Below are 25,380 nucleotides of genomic sequence, written 5' to 3'. Positions count from 1 at the left end.
TTTTTTTTTATTGAAAGAACCGTTCTAATTTTTTGAGGGAAGGGAAGATATAAAATTGTAGATGAGAATATGAAAATGTAGAGGACTAGATGAAAAAAAGTAAGACACATCAGTCATATGATGGATAGTTATATGGTAGGTGGGATTGATAGTCATATGGATATATAGGTAAAATTATGTGGGTCTGTTACTTGCATACATGTGGCTTTGTGGTTTTTGGCTACAATTTTTTTGGACTATTAACAAACAACTAATGTTAATCATACTTATTTATCTATAAATAAAACAACAATATTACATGAAATCATGAAAATAGATTATATTTATCTTGGCTCATCTGGACTTGATTTGACATGAACCTCAATTAATATCAATCTTGATTAGCAGTATTGATCTCCGTTTTACATGATTTGTTTCAATAATGAGTAATAGTTATGTCCAAAAATATCATCGCACGCATCGTGTGCATTAAAAACTAGTTGTAACTGACCCGATACGTCGTCTGGGTAAAAAAAATTAGTTTTGGTTTCAAATAATGATCATACATCGACTCACACGTGGCCAAACAACATGGAACAAAATAAGGAAGCAAATCTAAGTTATGTCTATCGTCATCATATGTAAATTGAAATTTTGTTAAAAATGTCCACTTAATAAAAAATAATAATCTCCCTGCCAATAATTGCCCCCAACGTAACAGAAAGAGTTCACAGCTCACAAGAAACCTGCCTTCTGTTGAAAATGCCCTTTTTTTCTTTTTTATTATTCACCCCTTTAAATATTTTTTATAATAATAGTAAGTAGAGCAAAATTTAATTTTAACACAAGAAAGAAAGGTCAAGGAAAATAAATAGATAAATAAATAAATAAATAAAACAAACACAAAATAAAGAAAAATTCGGTGGGGATTTTGGCATATGCTAATTTGCCAAGTTGTGGTCTTGGTTTTGCCTCTTCCGATCTCACCTTCCTCTCCTTTCTTTCTCTCTCAATTATCAGCCAATTTTCTAGAATTTAGATAGCAATTTTCTTTCAAAGTTTTGATTTTTCATTTTCAGTTTTATTAATTACAAGATATATTTGCATTTGATCCGTTAATCTCTTGCATTTATATCATTTTTGATGTAATTAAAGCTATATTTGAGTTGGGTTTGTCATAATTTCAGGTGGGTAGAGGAGAATTGTATGATTTTGGGTGAAAAAGTTGAAATCTTTTTGTGGGTTTGAAAGAAAAATTTGTGGGTGTTGTTGAAAAGATTAAGATAATTGGTTTATGGGAATTGGGTTATTGAAGAAAAATTCAAACTTGGAGAAAGGAAAGAAATGCTGTATTTGAAGCAACCAATGGTTCAACAATGGTGTGAAGGTTTTGTAAATTTGAAGTGGGAAATTTGAATGCGAGTTTGAGCAATTCCCGAGCCCGGAGGCTCGGGGATCTACATAAGAGAGAGAATAGAGAATTAAGATAAAAATGGGTTCTCAAGAGAGAGAAACTCAACCTTTTCAACCTACTCTCTCCCCTCCTCAGCCATGTATGCACGAGTTTGAGCTCTATGAGACTCGATCGGTACCGCCCCATCTTGTTCTTGTGTCATTGTTATTGCCTTTATAATTTTTATTTGTAGGGTTGTTGTTTGAATTATTGATGTTGAGATCTTATTGGATTGCAAGAATTTTGAATTGGGTTTTTTGGGCAAATTTTTGTTTGTTGTAGGTATTAGTGTGGGTTAAAGTTGATTGAGATACATGTAAAGTTGGGTGGAATTGTGATTGTTTTTTTTTGTGTGTGTTTGAGATTAGGTTTATGTGAATGATGTTGCTATGTTTCATTTGGCTTGTTATTTTTTGATTTTGGAAAGCAAAGATTGGAGAACAAAAAGAAAAAAAGTATGTGATTTTTGGTTATAGTGGAGGGTAACTCAGCATGTAAACTAGATATACAATTGCCTGTGTGTATGTCTTGTGGCGAATATGATTAGGTATAATTTAACAGTTACCTGTAACTGTTTATGTATGACCATTCATGGATTTCCTTGATTGTGGAGGACAAGACACTCTTTCGAAGTTTTTGCCTGGACATCGTTCAATGGCATAGCTCACATTGCTCATTGTAGAGAAAGTTTGTTATGCTTTGTGGTGGTTTTAGACAATTGTAATAATACAACTTGGGTATCAGCATATATATATATAATGTTTGATCTCAGAGAAGAATTTCCTCTTTTTCTTGAATTCTCTGCTTAAGAATATTTTAATCTGATTTGCCTACATAATATAGTATGGAGAGCGTCTAATTATTTACAGGTACTTTTTATTATGGAGCGATAGAATTGCCAAATTTAATCAAATCTGGAGCCAATTTAGTTATATGTAGATATAAGAAATGGGCTGTTAAGACTTGCTGCAAGAGATGCTTAATACTTGCTCCAATGCTTTTTTGTTGCAACACTTGGATTTATCTTACCGGCCAACACACAACTTTGACCAATAATATATTTTAATTATTTGTTAGTAAAACTTACATACATATATTTTTTAAAAATACATTGCAATAAATGCAATATCTTACATACTAAACTTTGTTTCCATTCATTGGTAAATTATTTCTGGTCAAGGTTAGTATAAGAATAGTGCAAAAGTCAATGTCTTGCAACTAAAGAACAGAAGGATTATCTTGCATGATGATGTCAAGGAGATTGAAAGAGGCCTTTGAGGATGTTAGTAATAATAAGATTAGGTCCTCTTGTGAGAAGATGCTGCGTGCCTGTAATCCCATTTGAAGCATTTTGCTGGTATTGTTTGTGAGAACAACCATTCTGCAATAAGAGGAATTTCCTTCATCTCGGTGTCACTTGAGTAGAGTTGGAGACATATTGTATCAAAGGGAGGATTAGGAGATAAAGATTTGAATGGGATGCAGTAGAAGAAAATCTCCTCTTAAGATGGGTGGAAGAATAGGAAAAGAGGAGTAACCAGCATCCTCTTATAGCTTTATTAGATACAAATACACATTGCGCTCGATAAGTTGCTGCGAGTAGCATCATAGAAGAAACTGGCGTTTTCTTTATAAGAGCTATAGGTTTCTGTTGGGAAATAGAATTATGTTTGTGAATTGTGATAATACGACAGTGGATGAATAAGAGATAATGAATTTATATGCAAATGTAGTGATGATGTACGTCAAGGATTCATCCAAAGTGAAAAATCAGGAGGCCATTGCATATTTTTGTCAAAGAAAATTATATTTGTGTTTAGTGGCTAATTGGTGTAGGATCTTGGCTTCCATTTTCCCCTCCTTGCATTCATGGTACAAGCTGTGATTAGGCAAGAGTTTGTTAGGAGATTATTGGGGATAGGGTTTTGAGTATTTACGATTTTGTGGATCTAGTATGCACCACATTGGGACTGCAATGGTCATTTTTGCTTATGTTGGAGGGGGTTTTCAATGTGGAACAGTATTCATCTTCTTGCTTACTGATGCTTCTCCTTGTACAATCCTGATGGAACATATTTTTTCAACAATGGGTTATGTTAGCTTTGTGGCACTGTTAGTTGCTCTGTGCTCATAAGATTCCAGATAACTTTGTTCTGATTCCAACTATGTATGCCATCATCTCATTGATAAGCAAGATTATGGTTTTCATAGAAAGAGTTCTTAAAGTTTGCAGATGGCGCTCTTCAGTTTTTATTGCTTTGCTACTAGCTACTAGGGATTTACAGTATTTTGTTATGAGGTGGTAGTTTGCTTAGCTGTTGGTATTTCGAACCTATGGTCCAATTGCATAGTAGAAGCAATCGAGTCCCTCATCAGTCTTCTGGGGGAAGGGAGGCTGATGTGTGACTTATATAGGTTTATACTTTACAGGCTCTCCTTTCAAGCTAGATCTTGGGGTGGCACTCCCATAAACGTATATCAGTTGGCAAGATCCTATCATTTGTTAATGGTGGGAGCTGAGCTTCATATTAGTAGATCGTGGTTGTATCCTTGTAGGGACTAGGTTTATATGAGAATTTTATGAATTGACACAATTACCTCCCTCAGTACAATTGAGATAATAGTGACATATACTCATATGATACCAAGGGCATGCGGTTCATGTTCAAGGGAGGGTTGAGACTAAACCATCCTTCTCTAAGGCTATTGTGTTTTGTTTTACCCGTGATAAAAAATTTTAAGATAGAAAATTGCTGATGGAAAACCACAGTAAATTTATAAGATATTACATAATCTTTTGCAATGAATTTGCTGATATTTGGGCCGACTTGCTCAAAGAACTTTCATGTATTAACATGGGATGTAAAAGCATTATAAATAATGTCATTATGTTTGTCATGCTTATATCACTATGAACTTAATGTAATTCATGGTGCTAGAGAGTTGATCTTTAGAAAGGGGAGACATTGCTTGTTAAAGATAACTAGCAAGGGCCTTATATGAAAATGTTCTATTGCCAATGTTATTCTGAGCTGAATTAGCTATTCATATGCATGTCTAGTCTTGCATGCTATTTACAACATGAAAATGTTTCAAGTTGTCGTAAGAAGTCATGATTTTCCACACTTGTTAGAGGTGTCACCAATGACCAAACTGCTTGGAAGTATCTTTATGGGTTCTAGAAGAACCTGAGCAAATTGTAATTTTTTGCTGGCGAGAATTAACTTATATCTAAATGTCAATGTCTCCTATCTGAAAGGCTTATACCGCTTTTCTGATTAGCTGCTCTCTATCATGTTTCAGAAATTCTACATCATAGGAAGGGACAAGAGTAGAACAAATTGGCGAGTTTTAAGCATTGATAGGTCAGAACCATATGAATTGATTATTCACGAAGATTCTACTACATATACTGAAAGTGAATGTACTGAACTTCAGAAACGGATACATGAAGGAAATAAGTCCATAGGTGGGCTTAAATTTGTCACAACTTGTTATGGAATTGTTGGTAGGTGATTTAATTTTTTAACTTAAACCGCTCTGGTTAATGGATAAATCCTATATTTTTCAACTTCTCTCCCCAACTTTCAGGGTTTGTTAAATTTTTGGGGCCTTACTATATGCTACTAATCACTGAAAGGAGGCAAATCGGTTCAATTTGTGGCCATGCAGTATATGCCATCTCGAAGAGCGAGATAATTTCGCTTCCATATTCTGCAGAGCAAGCCCATATGACGGACTCAAGGAATGAATGCAGGTATACTAATAATTTTCTTCTCTGGTTCAATAGTTGTGCTATCTAGGACCACAATGGACCTGAATACTTTGATATAATGAATTTGTATTTGATCCAGTGGCTTCCCTAGACACTGTTGTTTCCTTCTCTGGATTAATGTGATGGCTAGTTTTTAGCTCCTGGACAGGATTAGTGCTTTCAGATTATATTGCAATCAGTTTAGAACTTATGTTGTCTTGACTTTTATACTTTATGTCTATCGCGTTGAACTCTTTTGAGGTTCTAACGTGAATAAGTTAAATTGGTGAATACCTGTTTACCTAGCCTTTTGTTTTCTTTCTCATGTCTCATTTTGTTTCTTGTGCGAGTTCGAGGCTTGAATGAAGTAAACAACATTAAATGCATGTCTGCTTAGTATTTACCTTCTTTGATGTCTCTCTCTTACCTTTTTTCTCTTCTATTGTCTCTACCTCTAGCTTCCCTCAAATTTTTGTTCATTCCTCTTCCTCGTATATTACAAGAGTGAAAAAATTCAGAGAATATGAAATATAACGTGCAATTAACTGCATAGATTTTAGAAAGGGACACCATATTTGGGGTGACTATGTTTCTTTTCACTTTTTTTAAGTTTAATTTGTCTTTCCCCCATCAACTAATTCTTTCATATTGTCTAAACTCTAAAGGAGAGGGCCCAGGGGGTGGGGATCCTTCTGTCACCTTTCTACCTCATTTGCTTTGCTTGCTACACATCTGGCTTTAACTAGGACTGGTTGTGTAAATGCTCCACAGTTTATATTGAAGTGTGGTACCTTTTTTCTCTATCAAAAGAACACGTGCATACTTATGCCAGAGCCTGGAAGGTTATGGCTCCATCCTTCTGTTATTGCTTGATTGATTGACTCCTTCAGAGAACAGGGTTGTAGAACTAATTTCCATTATAATCTATGTTAACCTAACCATGTTCAGATGAGAGACAAACTGATTGAAGCAAGAATGAGGCTAATCTTGCTGTTGTATTATTGTCCCAAATTCAACTGTTGCTATAAGTTAAAAGCCTAAAGATGTAATATATCATATTAGTAGAGATTGAGAAACTTGATCTTACATAACTTTCTTCGCGCATGGATCCTCAACTCATTATTTCTCTCCTCTTCTAAATTGAAAGGATCTCCTTCTCTCTCTACCTCTCTACTCTTCCTTAATTGAACATGTTCTTTATTTCATATCCTCAACTACTTATCTGACAATCTATCTGGGTATTAGAAGTCTGTATGACTTTGGTTTCTCCTAAGAAAATATATCAATGTGCTTTGTGGTTTCTCTTATTGTCAAGGAAATGAAGGTTTTTCTATAATAGCAAAATCTTCCTTTTAATTTGCTTCGATGGGCTGCAATTGATGAAGCCCTCAATATAACAACTTCAAAATAGGCTTTGTCATAAAAGAAGGCCTTTCCCATCTATAAGCATGAAAAGAGGATTGGCATAATATCTTTCTTTCTGAAGTCGGATGATCTGTTCATTTGACCCAAGCCAGATGAACAGAGGATAGCTTAGATGTCGGACTTGGTAGATGAATTTGTTGCTATCATGAATTCGTGATATTGTCTGGAATGTGAATATACTCCACTACATGACTGGAGTTATTGTGTAGGCCTTATTGTAACTCGAATAGTTTTGGCATTCATTTGCAGCTTTGTCTCTCTTTTTCTCCATTAATAAATACAAAAGGATTAGGCACACTCACAAATGCTTATGTCTTGTGGTTGCTGTACTTTCGTCTTCATGGCAGTTTATTGTGTATCTATATACTTAAATGGCTTCAGAGCTTTGGAACTGTTACTTTTTAAAATTCTAAAATACTAATTAGATAGAATTTTATGATTATTGCAAATGAATAAAACGACTTGTTTGGTGCTTTTATTCATCTCATATTCATATGTGGTGCCAAATTTCTTTACTTCTTTGTGCATAACTGCATTGGTTTTGCTAATTTTTATTGTGTTTGTTCTGCAGATATAAGAAGCTTCTATGCATGGTCGATCTTACAAAGGACTTCTTCTTCAGCTATTCTTACCATGTTATGCGCGCCCTACAGAAGAATTTGTGTGATAGACAAGCAGGGCATGTCCTCTATGAAACTATGTTTGTTTGGAATGAATTTTTGACACGTGGAATCCGGAATAATCTTCAAAACTCCTTATGGACCGTAGCATTGGTTTATGGCTCCTTTAAGCAAGTAAGTGGTGAGCTTGTGGTCTGGAATGCAGAGTTGGTTGTCTGAATATGAGATGTTATATGATGACAAAGACCGACTCTTCCCTGTTGTAATTATAAAATTCCTGAATTTATTTGTTTGTCTACAATGCTTTCTGTTATCCTCTTGTGTTATACTAGCTATATTTGACTTATCTTTATTTAATTCAGACGACATTCTCTATAGCTGGACACAACTTCAACCTAGCTCTTATAGCAAGGCGTTCACGTCATTATGCTGGTACCAGGTTGGCAGTCGATGATGCTTTGGCTTTGTGTGATTTTGCTTGCACTTTCAAATATTTCTCATGTCTGATCTATGATATTGTTAAATATTTCTCCCCACCCTATAGTCTTGTATATTGGTGATGTAATTTGGTTTAACTTGAGCTAAGTTGACGCTTCTCTTATATGGTGTCATTCCTCTTCATTAGGTACCTCAAAAGAGGAGTTAATGAGAAAGGGCGAGTGGCGAATGATGTTGAAACTGAGCAGATTGTGTTTGAGGATGTTGCTGAAGGATTACCTGTGCGAATTAGCTCTGTCGTGCAGAATCGTGGGTCTATTCCCCTCTTTTGGTCACAGGAGACTTCTCGGTTAAATATTAAGCCGGATATTATATGTATGTTTTTCTTGATAGCCTCAGCCTTTAGCCTTATCTTTTGTTGTTGGCATTATTTTCCGTCTCAATTTTGTCAAATATTGCCATTCTGTCTGCTGTGTGATCCTGCAAAATCAGCTTTTTTGATTTTGGTATGGGAGGCTACCTACATCATAAGCTTCCAAAATGGGGGCAGAACCATGAGTTTTAAAATGTGGGTGGCAAATATATTAGGGAAATTGGTCAATCAATACCTCTTCGTTTGTCCATTATGTGACTTCTATCCAATAAAAAAGGTTCTAAATTATTATCCCTTCACGCACTTCAAAGTTACTATTGCCACCCTTTGTTGGATTTTGCACATTTTAGTTTATGAAGTCATTTAAGTGATTTGCCCTTAAACATTTACCCGGGAAGTAGCAATAGTAAAGGCGAACTATTTGAAAAGGTAATTATTCTGAAAAGGCTATAAATCACAAACTGGCTATTAAGTAGGTAGTAATTGACAATTTTTTTTCCTAACCAACTGAAAATATCCCCCCACCCCCCCCCCCCCCCCCCCCCAAAAAAGAAAAAGAAAAAAGAAAGGGGGTTGGGGGGGGGGGAGGAGGTGCTGATAAGTAAGTTCTTTTGAAAATACAACCGATTGACCACTACAAGCACAACTGTAATCCTAATCAATAAACTTCAATCCTGAGATCATGAATGTACAGTTTTCTTTTCGGGGGGGGGGTGGTGGTGGTGGGGGGGAGGTGCTGATAAGTAGGTTCTTTTGTAAATACAACCGATTGACCACTACAAGCACAACTGTAATCCTAATCAATAAACTTCAATCCTGAGATCATGAATGTACAGTTTTCTTTTTCGGGTATAGGAAATGTGATCTATGAGTATTCTCGTTTATCCTTGTACTTCTAATCAATCTTGGTGTAACAGAGTAGGGGGTGTAACCAATATCCATACTTACATATCCAAAGGCAATTATTTTTTGTGAATCTTCACTATGTGGTGATTTTGGTGCACAAGACAATTCAGACAACCAGAGAATTACTGATTTATTTAACAACATAATATTGCTAAAAGAAGTGCACATGAACATGTCCAAAGAAAGGAGAATTGAGAGTTAATCAGGAGCATTACCTATTAAACTTTCTTTTTCTTGATTGCCACTGGAAGAGTTGCATCAATGACTAATTGGTTGACAGTATTTCTTGATTGCTACTAATTGAATTGTCTCAACTGATAAGTCTTGTTATGATTTATGCTGTAATGAGGATTATTATATAATAGATGGTCTCTAGATTTTTCCACAGTGATCCTGATATTTTCGTGAGCATTAATGGAAAACCACACTCAAAAATTGCACCTTTTGGCTTATATTTAGTTAAAGATCAAAGCAACTCTTACTTAAGTTCAACTTGTTCTTTCCGTTGCAAAAATTCTAAAAATAGAGAAAGAAAAGGCTTTTGTTTGCTGTGGTGGGAATAAAATCGTCATGGACTTGCATGTGAGTTTGCTGGTACTCGAGGGTCTATATGCAGTTTTCACGAACGATGCAACAACACTTATTGACATACCTTCATGTCTTAGTACTCATTCTAAATAATGAATGAATGAGAGGCCATGACATGAATTAATATTGCTTTTACCTGGGAATTTTATCTGCGTATGCTGTTTTGGGTACTTGGGAAGAGGCATCACCTATCTTGAAGCAGTAATGCATTGTGATTTAATATTCCTAAGATACCCCACTTAAGTTTTGGGCTATGTTTTCTTCACCTGAAATAAGGTGACATGGTGTGGATTTTAATATGATCTGGTCTTGTCTGTCTATTCTTTTCTGAATCTTTGTGGTCTGATGAGGTCCAGTCTAAGTTAGACTGAACTTTGACCATATATTTACGCCAACCTAGAGGGAAAACATGTTCACGCATAATATTGTTGGATTCGTTTTCAACTAATTTTTTTTTTCATAAGTCTACTTTTTATAATTTTAACAAATAAGAAATTGAATATATTTTGTAATTAGTAAAAGGAATTAAGAACATCTGGCGTGGTTTGAATTTTTATGGCCTGATTTTAATTTTTCTGGTCTTATCTTATTTTAAGAATAGTAAGTAATAAATTCCCAAAATAAGGTGAAAAGAGCATTCCCTTAGTCATGCGGTGATGATGGAAGGTTACAACTATGATCAAGGTCATTTTGATTTTGCTGTTGGGAGAACGTGTCGGTTCTTTTCTGATAAGATCAGCATTTATGATTTGATCAATATGTTAAGAATATCCTGTGCTTTACACAAGACCAGGGACTAGTTATTTCTATAATGTGGTGGCAATTGTTGCTTCAGTTTATTGTTTCATATATCGAGAAAGTAGCAATCTAAAATTTTTGGACTACACATGTATGGGTAAAGTAAATTTGTATCCACCTGGGCTGCAAACCATGCCTCAGCCAGATATTTCAGTGGGTGGTAGTGGCTGTTATTATTTGTAGTAAACTTGATGTTGATACCGTTTGCAGTAGATAAGACGGGTGTTCCTTCTACTGACACGTTTTTCTTTTCAGTGTCAAAGAAAGACCAAAATTATGAAGCTACAAGGCTTCATTTTGAAAATCTTGCGAAGAGATATGGCAACCCGATAATCATTTTGAATTTGATCAAGGTATGTTGATTTCACATTCTCATTTTCATTTGATTTGAGTCCTCGACTTGAAATATGAAGAAGGATAAAACGAAAGGAAAAGAATAGGAATATTGAAGGCAATATAACCATGAACTAGAACTTGCAAAATTCTCTCGTGATCTAATGCATTACTTCTGTAGATCCTAGAGCATTATGATCAAAGAGCAACACTTGCAGATCCGAGGCAATACTTCTGTACGAAAGGAGTCTACTTTACCTTTTCTTTCAAGCCTAATTCAACTTTACCTTTTCTTTCAAATTTAGTCTTGGGCTCTTGGCAAGTAGTCTTTGGAATAGGAGAGTGCCATTACAAAAAAGTTGTGTGTTTTTGGCCCAAAATATAGAAGTGTCAAGTATCCAAATCCATGTCAAATTGTTGATGGTTTAACATGGGTTATGGGTACTTGAGGTAATTTGAAGAGTAGGAGAAATATATTGAGTAGAATTCTAAGAAGCTTTATAGGCAAGAGCAGTATGTGTTATATATATATAAATATATCTCATCCTTCTTGAATAGACTGTTGAAAAGAGACCGCGAGAGTCAATTCTTCGTGCGGAGTTTGCAAATGCCATTGAATTTATCAATAAAGATTTGCCTGAAGAGAAACGTTTGAAGTTCCTGCACTGGGATCTGAATAAACACACCCGAAGGTATTTATGTCTGCCATTTTTATTGTGTTATAATCCTATATCTCTTCCTAATACATGGTTCTTCGACACTCAACAGTTTTTTTTCTTTTCTTTTTTCCTTTTCTTTTTCTCAGCAAAGCCACAAATGTGTTGCTCCTCCTAGGGAAAGTAGCTGCATATGCATTAACACTAACAGGTTTCTTTTACTGTCAACTAATCCCGGCCTTAGGGTCTGGTGATTCTTCAGAATGTCCGTCTTCTGGGTAAGCTGTCTCATCTCCATTAAAAATCAAGTCATAGGAGTTTTATACGCTTGGTAGTCATTCAGATTTCCTTGTAAAATAAAGAAAATGGAGTCAGGAAGTTCTCTTTTGAGTTCCTATTTGTATCATAGACTTCATTTATATTTTTTTTAGCTTACATATTGTGCAGTCTATCTTGTATTGGAAGTTTTGTTGCTAACATGTATGCCTTAGAAGTTGTTGTACTCATTACGACATGTTTGATATGCACATCTTATTTTCTACCGAATCTTCATGTGGTATCAAGGTATGAGATTAACAAAAGTAGGCAATGTAGAGAAGGTTTTTAAATAATATTGATATAAACATATCATATACATTTGTTATATACTGTTTGCACCAAACATTCATCTCATGTTTTCACGTCAGAACTCAGGATTGGTTGGATGATTTCGTTATTTATTTCTGATCCCCATGTTAAATATTGGGCTTCCAAGGCCTTGACTTTATTGTTCGATCCATTTTTAACTTTCATTTATGTAAGAACTTGGAATAGATAATTTTAAGGAAAATTTGTCAAGAAATACCATACTTTGGGCATTTTTTTGAAATAAATACCTAGGTTGTTTGAAATTTATATAAATACCAAGGTTGACTAAATCTTTTTGGAATCACTACCACTTAACGGAGTGTTGCAAAAAACATTAGTTTTCCACCGCTAGTGGCACGTGAAACTACAATTTTGCCCCCCAACCACCGTCCATACCACATGCAACAACCATGCTTGCTGCTGGTGCCACCACCACCGCCCTTACTCCCCAAAAATTGACCCACACACAACCACAACAACTACAAAACCACCACCTCCACCCACTCAAAAATCATTCCACCCACAACCCTAATCAACTATGAGACCACCACCACCTCCACCCACCAAACAATCGACTGACCCCACAATACTAACCAACTACGAAACCACCACCTCGTAACGGTGGTTAGGAGAGAATAAGGGGATCGCAAGGGTAGTGAGTTTTGGTGGTGTTGGTGATGGTGGAGATTAATGGAAGGTAAGAAGGTAATTTCACATGGCACTAACGGAGCAAAACTAACGATTTTGCAAAAATCTATTAAGTGATAGTGATTCCAAAAGAAATGGCAGAAAGTTGGTATTTATATAAAATTTTAGACAACCTAGATATTTAATTCAAAAAAGTGCTCAAATTGTGGTATTTATTTAATGAAATTTCCTAGTCTTTATGCTGTTTAATTGGTATTTGTCTTTCTACTTTTGACATGGTCTCTTTTCTGGTATCAAGGATGATGTTGACGGGTTGATTCCTATGGGGTCTTGAAACTAGTCAATAATCTGCTTGTCTATTTTCTGTTATTGTGTATTTGCTTTTTGCCTGCTTTTAACGAATTTCTATATATGTATATATATTTATACATATACATATACATATACACGTATATATACATATACACGTATATATACATATACACGTATATATACATATACACGTATATATACATATACACGTATATATACATATACACGTATATATACATATACATATACATATACACGTATATATACATATACATATACACGTATACATATATATACATATACACGTATACATATATATGCATATATACATAAAAGTGAGTTCATATGAGAATGCATACGTACATGAGAAATGAGAATGAATTTTACACGCTATAACTCTTATGAATAAGTGATATAACTCTATTGAAAAAGTGCTGTAACTCCAAAAAAAAGAATATTAGAAAATTAAAGTTCAAATTTTTATTTTTTTGGCTCAAAATTTTTCAGGATGGTATAACTCTAATTAACAAGTGTTGTAACTCTAATGAACAAGTGTTGTAACTCTAATCCAATCATGTGGTTGAGATTCATTCTCATTTCTCATGTAAGGAGCATTTTCATGTGATCTTTTCCCTATAGAAGTGAGTTCATATGAGAATGCATACTTACATGAGAAATGAGAATGGATTTTACGCGCTATAACTTTAATGAACAAGTGATGTAACTTTAATGAAAAAGTGATGTAACTCCAAAAAAAAAAAAATATTAGAAGAAAAAAATTCAATTTTTTTTTTTGGGCTCAAAGTTTTCTAGGAGGTATAACTCTAATGAACAAGTGTTCAAATCTAATCCAATCGTATGGTTGAGTATCATTTTCATTTCTCATGTAAGGAGCATTCTCGCCCTGTATTTATGATTGATTTTTGCTGCTAAAAACAGTCTTCCTCTTTTTGAGTTTGTCATATTATGCAAGTTGATCTTTTGTTTTATGTAACAAATGCAACTGCTCGTACTATCTAGATTATAACGCTCTGTTTGAGAACTGACAAATTGACAATAGGTCTGTTTAGTCTACTTTCGCTGACACGACTCCTAGAGAAAAGTTAAATGTGAAGAATATTGCAGGAACATGGATACAGGGGACTTAGCTGAACAGAATGATCCTCAATGTGGCCTTGAAGATGCTGATAATGTGGAGAGAGATGATGCTGGTGATAATAATGCTAATGGAGATTTTGCTGACACGAAGCCAATGTTCCAAAATGGGGTCCTCAGGACCAATTGCATAGATTGCCTAGATCGAACAAATGTTGCACAGTTTGCATATGGATTAGCCGCCCTCGGACACCAGCTTCATGCTCTAGATATGATAGATATCCCAAAAATAGACCTTGATTCGCAGCTGGCTGATAATTTAATGGGGTTTTATGAGAAAATGGGAGACACTCTTGCACACCAGTATGGAGGATCTGCTGCTCACAACAAGGTATGTGCACTCCACAACATGTTTAACAAGCTATTGGAAAACGTTTTGGCTTTCAGTTTGGCTTTCAATCCTCTGTGTGTGCTGTATCATGTTCCAGCTGTCCAGCATCTTCAATTATTTACTTTCAAACACTCACTGGATAGTCAAATGAAAAAAATATAATGTTTTTAAACAAGTTTACCCGATCTTTAGGAAAAACACTTCTTTCTATTGAGCATCCATTCCTGGATTTGATGATGATCCAATCAATTTTTAAGCAGATCGGTTTTCCTTTTATCTTATAATATTCACTTGGAAAGTATTGACACTTTGATGGTTAAAGTAGGAGGACCTACTATTATTTTTTTTTGGATTAGAATAAGTAATGGTAGTGGGCATAGAAAGCAAGATGAACGGTGAGATCAGTTCAACGTGTTTTTTGCCAATCTAGGGTGGAAACTTAAATAGTAGGCAGCATATCTTCTTAGTCTGATTCAGCAAACCATACTTTTCAATGTTTGATTATTAAACAAATGTGTGATTGAAGCATATGTTAAGGAAACCCCCATTACGCTTTCGCTGTCAGAATACAACCTGAGAGTCCACCTTGGGGGTGGATTGTGCATTGTGGAAGGAAAATGAACTGGCAATGGACTCCACTAGTCAATGCTGGTTTTGTCGCCAAGGATATTTCTTGCGATCAACAACGTGGAAAAGTTTTTTTTATCATTTTGAGAAGGAAAAACATTAGTTTAACGGGCACAGCTCTACGGAACCCCCTGCCCTCCCGAGAAAAGAAAAAGAAAAAGAAAAGGACTTGATCATATGACGTGTAAAAGCATATTTTGATGATTTTTGATTGTCTGATTAAATATCAAAATGTAAATATCCATCCTTCCCTTCCCACAATGCAAACACCAACTTTTTTTAGATTTGGAGAGAGAGAAAAAGCACATGACTTGAGCTATCAATCTTTTGCAATTATAGATATTTTCTCAAAGAAGGGGTCAGTGGAGAGCAGCAACCCATTCCCAAGAATTAATACGAACTATGCAACGATATTACAGCAATGCATACATGGATGCAGAAAAGCAAAATGCTATCAATGTGTAAGTTTGCTTTGACTTCCTATGAAAATTTGTGTGAGCCGGTCATTCTCTTTTCCTTTTGTAGTATAGTGTTCCTTGTAGATCTTTACATAAGCAGGCTCTTTCTTATGCTGCTCTGGGACGTAAACAATCGATGAACATGGCTGTTTTAACTACCATCGGGAGCTGCTTATGGCATGAATCTGTCATCTTGTTGGGTTTAGTCATTAAGTTAACAAATCAATGGAAGCATTTTTTATGTGGCTTGTATAATGGATTAAAAGTGTTGCAGATTCCTGGGACATTTCCAAGCACAGCATGGCAAGCCAGCATTGTGGGAGCTGAATTCCGTCCACCACTGGAGTGCAGGGAGAAATGGGCAAACAAATATCGATGAAAATGGAAGGTAATTGTAGTTATTGAGATGAAATTCATTATTTCTCCTATTCATGATACTTGCATAAGCTTTTTATCAGATGATTTGTAGTTTTGTGGTATCTAGATATCTTTTAGAATTGGGTTGAAACTATAATATAGCAAGGCATAGTTTGCTGGCATATGTACTCTTGGAGCTGCGTGATCATGCTTAATGCTGAGAGTATGTTTTTATAAGGTCTATTCATGTAACTAAACGTCCTTGGCAGAAGGATTTCCACATGCTAACTCAAAATCCCTTTGTCCTGATCTATTTTCCCCATTAAGATTGGTTAATAATGTAACTTTTGGTTGGTTGGAATTGATAAAAGACCAAAATGGTGGGACTAAATATAATCAACGTTAGAATAAAGTGGTGATTCCTCATGTCATTTTCGCACGGGGTAAATTATTCCCTTACAATATTATGTTCTTCAAGAATTATTAATTAAAACCTGCATGTCCTTTGCTGACCCCAATGCTCTTAGGTCCTTATTCAAAAGGTGCTGGTCAGATGGAAGTATTCTTCGTGCAAGTGTCTCGCCTATGTCATCCACAAATGTACAACAGACGAACTTTTCGAATTTGGTTTTCCAAGATTCATCTGACGGTTCTAATAGGCTTCTGGTCGAATCGTCTCCTGATATATCAACTTCAGAAAGTGATACGTCATATTACAGGTCTACATCTGTGATGCTTTGCTGTGTTTCTATATTGTTAGTATTTGCTGTTTCATGCCTCATTTTCACGTAATACTAATAGATGTTGTGTGTCTTTTAGCATGATACTTGGTTACGGCCATTGTTCTTTAGGTGAGAATATGTTGTGGGTCAGATAATTTGGTGATGTTTTCCTTTCAAATATTTTATGGGGGTGTTATGTCGTTGATATAATTGTCAGTCTTCTGTATATTGAAGATATATCTGACGTTCATCTATAATGTATTTTCGGCAAGTTGCTGTAGTAACTATGTGACTGTTTCATAGATTTTTTTCTCTTCCTTTTTCTTGGGAATGCTTGGCAAAAGGGGTGTATGTTTGGTTGCCTTCCAGTTGCTGGGTGTGCAATGAATTAAGCATATAAGATTCTTTCAGGTTACAGCCATTAGAATAGCTTTCTTACTTCAATTGTTGATCTATAGCTGTCGATAGTACATTTGCATGATTTTTTTTTTAAAAAGTAACTGTAGCACGTCAAGATGCTAAATTGCTAGTGGACACATTGGAGAAGCCATGATTCAGTTCTCTTTTTGATGTTTTGTTTTGTTTTTTTTTTTGGGGGGGGGGGGTTGATGTAGGTAGGTTGTATTAGGGTTCTTGAGGGGTTCTTTTATGAAACTTACATTACGAAAATATAGAAAAGGTAAAGTAAGGGGATAAAGCCAGTAAAAGAAAAGCAGGCAAGGGTAGGAAAAGTAGAAAAGTAGGAGTTCTGAAAAGGATCAGAATTATTTGTAGAGCTAACTCTACTTAAAGCAAAGTTGTTGGCTGACATCATGTGGGTGGATATAAGATAATGATTACATCCCTTCTTGTACTTGAAGTCCACACTAAGTTCTTGCTTTCCATGTCTTGAAAGTTACTCCCTCCATCAATGATAGGGTACAGCCGCATTTTACCTAGGGATCATTCTTAAGGAATCGTGTTAAACTATCATAGGCTTTACTAATTTGATTTTGTCTCTACCATGCCATTAGGTAGTCTTTGTAAGCCATAGAGTCATGTAGGGAAGTCCAAAGTTTAACTGAAAGGTATTTAGAAAGTGGTGCTTTAAAGGTATAGGTATATCGCCTAATTTAGAGAGATTGAGGGAGTAGTTACTTTTAAGAATTCACACTCTTGATTTCGGCATTGGACTTTTAGGGCACCATGAAGAAAATTGAGACACAAAGATTCAAGATGGCACCTTAGTTTTAAAAAGCGTGCCCAAGGCAAGCCAGACAAGGACGGCCAAAACACATCTGAAGAGTGAGACGAGGTGATCTACAACAGGCGCTAAGAGGCGCGCGCCCTTATCCGCCTCCGGCGAGGTGCAAGGTGGCCTCTTCTGGTAGAGAGGCGCAGGAGAGGAGGAGAAAGAATAGATTGAGTTTAAATGTTGGAAAAAACCAAAAAATTTCAAATTCTAGCTCACCTTTGCCTTAATTTCTTAATTTCGAGCAAAAGCCCTTTGTTAACTGCATGATACTTCATCAATTAGTACCCTAATTAAAAGCCCTGATTTTGGGGAAAACCCTAAATCGTGAGTTGTGAACCAGTATCGCAAATTCGTGGTTGTTGGTTTGACAGAAGTTGCCGACGAGTATGGTAAGGGGAAGGGGAGAGGTGAGGAGGGCCCCCTTCAAGCGGACTACTTTACTAGCTTGAATTCATTTCATTCAAAGTAATTCAAAGTACAGGAACTGCTTTAACAAAAGGGCTCGAACTACAGTGATCTGAGACCTTCTTCCCTTAATCTGGGAGGTAGGTTATGTAGGCGACAACCCTTAATAGGTTGTTTCGATCCCAAAGGGAAAAATAATCGGTGGCTAAAGCTAGAAACTACTTCCATTGAAACAATTTCTTTTGTGCCTTGACTTCTGATTCGGTATCCGTTTTCTTTGGTGTTGTCGATGAACTTCTTCTCCGGTGGCCTACAGCGTCGTTTGCCATCTCCGGTGGCCGCCAACAGAAGATTTCAGGTTAGGTTTCTCTCTATTAGATCTTCTCTTCTTCTCTTTCTCTCTTCGACCGTCTATTCTTCTGTTTCTCTTTTTTCTTTCTTTCGAATTTTTCCTGAGAGCTTCCTTCTCTTTCTTCTTTTCTTTAAAGCTTTTCTCATTCTTGATTGTGGAACTGTCAAGGCTCTGCCTTTCTAGTTTCTCCAACATTTTCTTTGTTTTTATTTTTTGCCTTTATGACTGAGGTAGGCATGTGGGGAAATTGTTTTTTTAAAATCTTTTTCCTCATTTTTTCTCTTGTCCTCTTTTCCTTCTTCTGTTCTTCTTTTGTTCTTAGCCTATGGCCAGATTGTTTTTTTTCCCAAACAAGTACCTTAAGGGCCTGTTTGGGAACCATCATTTCAAATAATTGTCCCAATTCACTTGTTTGGGTACTTAATGGAATTCTATTTGGGATTTGGCCAATTCCAATACAATTCCAACCAAGTTATAAACACATGCTATAAATCCCGCCCCCTCCCCCTGTCATTTCAATTTCTCTCCCATTCTATTTTCTCACTCTTCTAAGTTCCCCATTATCCCCCCCCCCCTCTGCTGCGACCCCACCCCATGGCCGAATTGAAATTCAATTCCCATGTTTCGCAAACGAGTTTGAGGAATTGGATTTGGAAATTAATTCCCCATGTTTCCCAAACGAGTTTGAGGAAATGGAATTGGAATTCAAATGCATGACTTCAATTTTAGAATTGAAATACTAAAATTAAAATGAAATTCGGGTTCCCAAATGCTACCTAATTTCATTGGCATACTATAAATAGGCAATTATGGATTTTGCAGTAGCGAATTTAAGTACGGACAGTAGCTTATATATATTTTTAATTACAATACCTTATATATTTTAAAATATTATGTTATTTTGAGTATAAAATATGTTCTAATGATTGATTATTAATGTTTCTGGTACGAAGGTGCGCCTTGGTGCGCCTTCACCTTGCGCCTCGGTGAGCCTTGCGCCTTTTAAAACTAAGGATGACACTCTTGGCTTGTCTAGCTGTTAATTCACTCTCCATATTTACTATTTTTTGAGGATGTTGAACGATAGATACGTTAGATAATCTTTAAGTTATTTAGAGATCTTGCAATACAACTCCAACGGTCCAACTCTTGCATAAAGCGTTACAAGGAAACTATATGATAAAAGAAATGTCATATCAAAATCACGTCGAGATTGGAAGTTAATTGCCACTAGTCTTGCTTAGAAGTCTTGTGGCTGGGATTAGGCACACCCACAAGTGCTTATATGTCTTATGGCTGCTATACTTTTGTCTTCATGGCACTTTATTGTGTATCTATTTACTTAACTGGCGTTAGAGCTTTGGAACTGTTACTTTGTAAATTATGAAATACTAATTAAATAAAATATTGTGATTGTGCAAACGAGTAATACAACTTGTTGGGTGCTTCCATTCGTCTCATATTCATATGTGTTGCCAAATTGCTTTACTTCTTAGTGCATAACTGGCCACTAGTCTTGCTTAAAAGTACAGAAGTACTCCCTCCGTTTCCTAAAGATCTTCCCACTTACTGTTCCTACAGATACCAAGGAAAATCAAGTTGTGTGGGGCATGGTGTGAGTAAAGTAGGAGAGAGAAAGGGGTTAAGATAAAATAAATAAAAAAAGGGGTTAAAGTAAGAGAGAGAAAGGGAGTAAAATTGAATTAATAATGTAATGGTGGACCATATGATAGTGACATGAGAGGGTAAATAGGGAAATTTGTTTTGCCAAATAAGGAATAAAGCAAAAGAGGGAAGATCTTTTGGAAACACCCTTAAACGGAAAGAGGGAAGATCTTTAGGAAACGGAGGGAGTACTAATCAAAGATAGGCGTCTTTATCTGTGGTAACTTTGAAGTTAGCAGTACTAGTTGCCAGTAGTCTTGCTTAAAAGTAATGAATTACTTATTCGAGATAGGCGTCTTCTTCTGTGGTAACCTTGGTGAGCATTGTGTAAAACTGATGTCGGATATCAGCGAAAATCAAGTCAGCACGTTGTTGATCTTTTCTGCCGTTCTTGCATGTGGGCTTTAACTCTCTGGAGACTCTGTGGTTTACTGTTATGACTTATCTGATTTTTGTTTGTTAGTAATATACATTTCATTGTTGGGGCTTCATGTCAAATGTTTTAATCTTTATGCATAGCCATTTTGCTTCCTAACTGTATTTGTTACAGGTGTTCCAATTCAATTCCTCGCAAGCAGCTTTTCGGAGATGTTCAGAGAGAACATTATGTTGAAAATGATCATGTCAACATTCATGAACGTGTAGATTCATTAGACTGCTCAAATTTTGTGGACTTAGATTGGCTTTCTTCTTCTGGACATTCATGCGAGGAAGAGTCTTATGAAAGGTAATTTTCTGCCTCTCTTTTAGAGATATTGTTTATTGCATATTTTTGAAGCTTGATTGTTTTGTCAGTTCTTGATCCTTAAGGAAGCGTTGGAAAAATGATTATGGACCTTTACGATTCTTCCATTTATGCAGATGAAAGGAGTAAATAGAAAAAGAGAATGTTACTGGTAGAGTTTTGTTTTAGTAGTGTAAGTAAGAAAGTATCTCTTACAAGTACAAAGACGTGAATGGAGGATATATTATCTTCCTAATTACATTGAGTTATCAATAGCAACCGATTGCATTTCACTAACACAATTGCATGATCAGTATATCCCCCTCACCTGTCTTCTCTAGATGCTCCTGTAGTCTTTGTGCATAGGGTCCAACGATGTTACAATTCGTTTCTTTAGAAGGCAAATGCAATGTTTAATATTTAATTTGAGCATAGAAATTCAGTGTTGGATTAAGATTCTCTCTTCACAAAATCTGGGAACTGATAAAAGATAAGATTTCTTGGCGAACTTCTTTTATGAGTTTTGAAGACTATGCTTTTAAGAGAAGGGGAGTTACATGTGATTGAAGTTGCATCTAGGATGAAGTCAAGAGTGGGAGTAGATTATACATTTTGTTTCCTATATACTACAACAATTATGGTCTCCCCTCAAAAAAAAAAAACAATTAAGGTCATGACAAAGAACATTGACCATGCCCAAAAATTGGCGAATGACAATGCAATTTATTCCTTAAATACACCCATTGTCTCCCTTTTATGCAGAGTAATGTTGACTAATATCACTCCCTTTCATTTGGTTAAAATTAAAATTGGACTTCTGAATATATTCCGTTCACATTAAACATGTACCAGAAATGACTTGTGCTGTTTCAGTGAAGGAAGAGGTGCTGTTAGCTCCGTCACTCCACATCAAACATTTGTTGCTTATAAATTTTTCAGAATCATCCTAACAAAACTTCCATCTTCCGACTCATGAATCTTGATTGCCAAAAACTGGTTAAATCAGAAAAGTGAGAATCATTAGCCAAGAGATCATTAAAAGATGCAGCAGAGAACTCTATGAATCTCCTTTAGTCCTTTCTGTGCCTGTTTATGCAGATAACTAAGAAATAATACGGAGCCAATTGACAGTTATCAATTTGTTCAACCCACTTATATACTCATATTACCACCCATTTTTTTGTCCTGTTAGCAGCCTATTCTTTCAGTGACAAAGGCTTCTTATCACTGTTCTATTGTTGGCTATTAGCTGCATAGAGGATTTTTCCTGAAGATGGATGGTTAGATTTACGAGTTCCTTCTTGAAGTAGAAGCATCACACGCAAGGCAGATGGATAATGAATTATATGTACATGAATATAAAATGGAGAAGTTACTGTGTCCAATTCTCTTATCTCAGTATATGGTTCACTTAGGCTCCGTTTGGTAGGGCGTAAAACGTTTTCCCGGAAAACTGTTTTCCTCTATTTTCAGTTTTACATTGTTTGGTTGGCAAAATAGTGTAAAACCGTTTTCCCTTGGGGTAAAATTACTCTCCCAAGGATGGAAAACCATTTTCCTTTCAAAATGAAGGGAAAACTATTTTCCTTCTCTCTCTTGTACACTCCTCTCACTACCTCTCTACTTTCCTTTCATTTCCTTTCATTTCATCATTTTTTTTACGTTGAACCAAACAACGGAAAACTAATTTTGGAATTGTGTTTTCCATTGTAAATTGTTTTCCATGAAAATCATTTTACACTGAAAATATTTTACGCCCTACCAAACGGAGCCTTATTGTGGCTTTATCTAACCATAGAAAATAGGAGAATAACTCAAGTTTCAAGAGCTCCCTAACTAAATATTGATAGTCCATTGCATAAATAAAATTATTCTTTTGGGATTTTGTTAGATTTGTCTCAGCGTGTATTTTTTGGAAAAAACCTTATTCTCATAGTTTTTTACTAATTTGAAATCAAACATATCTGGTAATAAGTAAACTGATTTAAGGTCTAAAGTGTATGAGAAAGGAGCTACCACTGATTGAGATTTAGTGTGTTTTGATTCTTGCAGGTCAATGTCTACAAGCTCTCCATTTGCTGGGCTATCGTCCGATAATGTCATGAATGGAATGATGGGAGAAACAACTTCATCTAGCAGTCAATATGGATCTGGGATGAAGGTGAGTTCTCAACACAGTAGATTATCTAGGAACATATATTGGGTTTCTCTTGTATTCTCAAACAAAATCTTAAGGTTCCCACGTCCAATAAGAGGTTAGTAACAATGATACACAAAAGATATTCTATAAGTTGGATAATTAATCAAGATACGGTCAAATCTAGAGTTAAGTAATATCAGACATGGATAACACAAAAAATACCACGTATGCTTGCTTCATGAGCAAAAAGGTGCAGTTAATTTGTAATTATCTAAGTGAAAATCCCTGACAACCTAAATCCCTCATTTTGTGTATGCTTAATCATTTTATGTGGACAACTTTTTACAGTTAAGGGAGCATACAGAAGGAGAATTATCATATGGTAAGGCTAACGGTTCTGTTCTAGAAGACTATTCGGAAAGCTTCGTAAATTGGGTTACATCTGGAGAGGCACTTTGCCATTGTAAAATTTGAAATTGTGCACCGTGCTTTTCTTCGATCATCCTCCCCGTGTGAAATTTTGAAAATGAGCACTGAGCTTTTCCTCTATCCTCCTCTTGACTGAAGTTCATGCCAATAGTTAGTTGAGTGCTGAAGCTGAGTTCTTCATCCGTTTGGCAATCCGAAGCTGATGGTAAATAGCCAATAGTTACAGATTCTTTTAGGAGCTTATTTTTCTGTTTTCTTTTTTGTTTTCTTTTCCTCTCCTCCTTGATGAACTGTTTCTGCAAAGTTCCTTGTAAATATGTATCGTTTGCTCTTGGGAGCTCCTCTTGCAAATGTAGGCAGTTGATTCTTTCAATCTGTTTTAACGATGGGTCGAATTTAATTTCATACCGAAAATGATAAAGGAAAGAGGACATTAAGGAATAGTTTATCGCAGTGCAAGTGTTAAAACTATTTTCTAATATCATTCTCATGTCTCGTTGGTTTCTACACTTTGTTGGCTCTTCGTCGAACTCGTGATCAATTTTCATTGAACTTTATTTGCTTAGTTAAGATTTGTTACCAGCATTTCTATGATATTAGTATATTGTAAATGTATTATTCTTGGTTCGTCTTTGAATGTACTTTCAGATAAGTTTATAAGAGATAATAATAGCCAAACTGGCAAAGTATGTTTTAGAGATTGCGAGAATTGAAATAGGAAGTTCTTTCCTTTATTTTTTGAGATGAAAGGATAGGCTTGCAAAATTATGATCTGGTTGAACTTCATATAGGAAAATCAAAGGATATTCTTCCCTTCTCCCTTTCTTGAAGTCCCTAAGCCAGATTACACATGCATCAACATCAAATCAGATATCCAGAATTTTTTGTAAAGGTAAGGAGAAAACGATATTAGGAAACCCTCCGCACGAGGAGTAGACATAATATATCATTTATGAGAATAGAGTGAATAGCAGAACTTGTACAATCATCAATCCTCAAAGGAGAGTCAATTAAATGTCCTACATTAGTTATCTAGTCTGCCGCCTTGTTTGCCTCTTTATAGATGTGCTTGATTTGCCAATTCAAGAAAGAGTGTAGGAATTATTGGATGTCTTGAATGATGTGTGCAATTTGCCACTTATGTTGAACAACGCTGATGACTAGGATATTGTCGCCTTCTATTTGAATGTTTTGTATGCCATTGCGAATAGCGTGAAGAAGGCATTATACTGGGGTTGTAGCTTTGGTATGAAGACCTAAGAATTGCCAAAATTGCAGGCGTACGCATGGACTAGCTGGCCTTGGGCGCTCTCGAATGATGACCCCTGTTGAAGCTGAATCGTTGCGTACTGAGCTATTGAAGTTAAGCTTGTGGAAAGTTAGGGGTGGTGGTGACCACTTGAATAAAATTGGTGTCGGCAGTATTGGTGGAAATGGGTGGCGTGGAGTTGAACGATGAATCTGTGGAATTAAAAACATTGATGGCTGCCCAAACGAACCATTATGTGTTAAGGAACCTTGCCTTGTGGAAGATGCGGCGATGATTTAGTTTTTGATTCTTAAAAATGATATCATTCCTTTCTTTCCAGATTGTCTATAGTTAAATAGACCAATTTGGATGTTTTGGATTTGTCTATTTTATCTTTTGAAGAAACAGTGATAACAATTTGTTAAGTAAAGAACACGTAAGCCAGTTACGTAGCTTCTTAATTTGCCATAAAGGATGAAGATGGGAGCAAGAAGCAAATAAATGGTCAATAGTTTCTTCCTGAGTATTGCAGAGGGCACATGAGTTTATGGGTAGGATGTGCCTCTTATGAAGTACACTACGCACCCCGATGCTGGAGTGACAAATTTGCCACAGGAAAATA

General features: G+C 35.8%; 1 protein-coding gene and 1 long non-coding RNA gene across 3 annotated transcripts; one reads left to right on the top strand and one right to left on the bottom strand.

Moving 5' to 3' along the window:
- The first annotated feature begins 847 nt into the window (after positions 1-847).
- On the top strand, positions 848-23,962 carry LOC104901688 (phosphoinositide phosphatase SAC3). 2 transcript variants are annotated; one of them, XM_010689284.4, is made up of 16 exons: positions 854-1,567; positions 4,736-4,940; positions 5,024-5,189; positions 7,183-7,405; positions 7,594-7,670; positions 7,857-8,044; positions 10,590-10,687; positions 11,226-11,359; positions 11,473-11,601; positions 14,036-14,396; positions 15,363-15,484; positions 15,756-15,869; positions 16,366-16,557; positions 20,767-20,943; positions 22,993-23,101; positions 23,429-23,962. In XM_010689284.4, exons 1-16 carry the CDS (start codon positions 1,472-1,474, stop codon positions 23,552-23,554), a joined length of 2,517 nt encoding a protein of 838 aa, XP_010687586.1. In that variant the 5' UTR covers positions 854-1,471; the 3' UTR covers positions 23,555-23,962. The 2 variants fall into 2 exon arrangements, with proteins under 2 accessions (XP_048490911.1, XP_010687586.1); XM_048634954.2 differs by lacking the exon at positions 23,429-23,962 and having other exon boundaries at positions 848-1,567; positions 22,974-23,101.
- Positions 12,255-12,890, bottom strand: LOC130589720 (uncharacterized). The gene is made up of 2 exons (XR_008967357.1): positions 12,505-12,890; positions 12,255-12,444 (listed from the first exon to the last, which is right to left on the bottom strand). It is a non-coding gene; the product is annotated as an uncharacterized LOC130589720 (long non-coding RNA).
- Positions 23,963-25,380: the final 1,418 nt, after the last annotated feature.

Source organism: Beta vulgaris, chromosome 8 (genome assembly GCF_026745355.1).
Source record: "Beta vulgaris subsp. vulgaris cultivar EL10 chromosome 8, EL10.2, whole genome shotgun sequence".
Taxonomy (NCBI): Eukaryota; Viridiplantae; Streptophyta; class Magnoliopsida; order Caryophyllales; family Amaranthaceae; genus Beta; species Beta vulgaris.
Note: the sequence above shows the minus strand (reverse complement) of the source record. Positions and strands in the feature narration are given on the sequence as shown.

What these genes read in the sequence shown, in the direction of transcription:
- LOC104901688 (XM_010689284.4), top strand. Translation starts at nt 1,472, where the DNA reads ATGGGTTCTCAAGAGAGAGAAACTCAACCTTTTCAACCTACTCTCTCC. An exon ending in CGTCATTATGCTGGTACCAG is followed by an intron (nt 7,671 to 7,856) that starts GTTGGCAGTCGA and finishes CCTCTTCATTAG; the next exon opens with GTACCTCAAAAGAGGAGTTA. An exon ending in CTGAATAAACACACCCGAAG is followed by an intron (nt 11,360 to 11,472) that starts GTATTTATGTCT and finishes TCTTTTTCTCAG; the next exon opens with CAAAGCCACAAATGTGTTGC.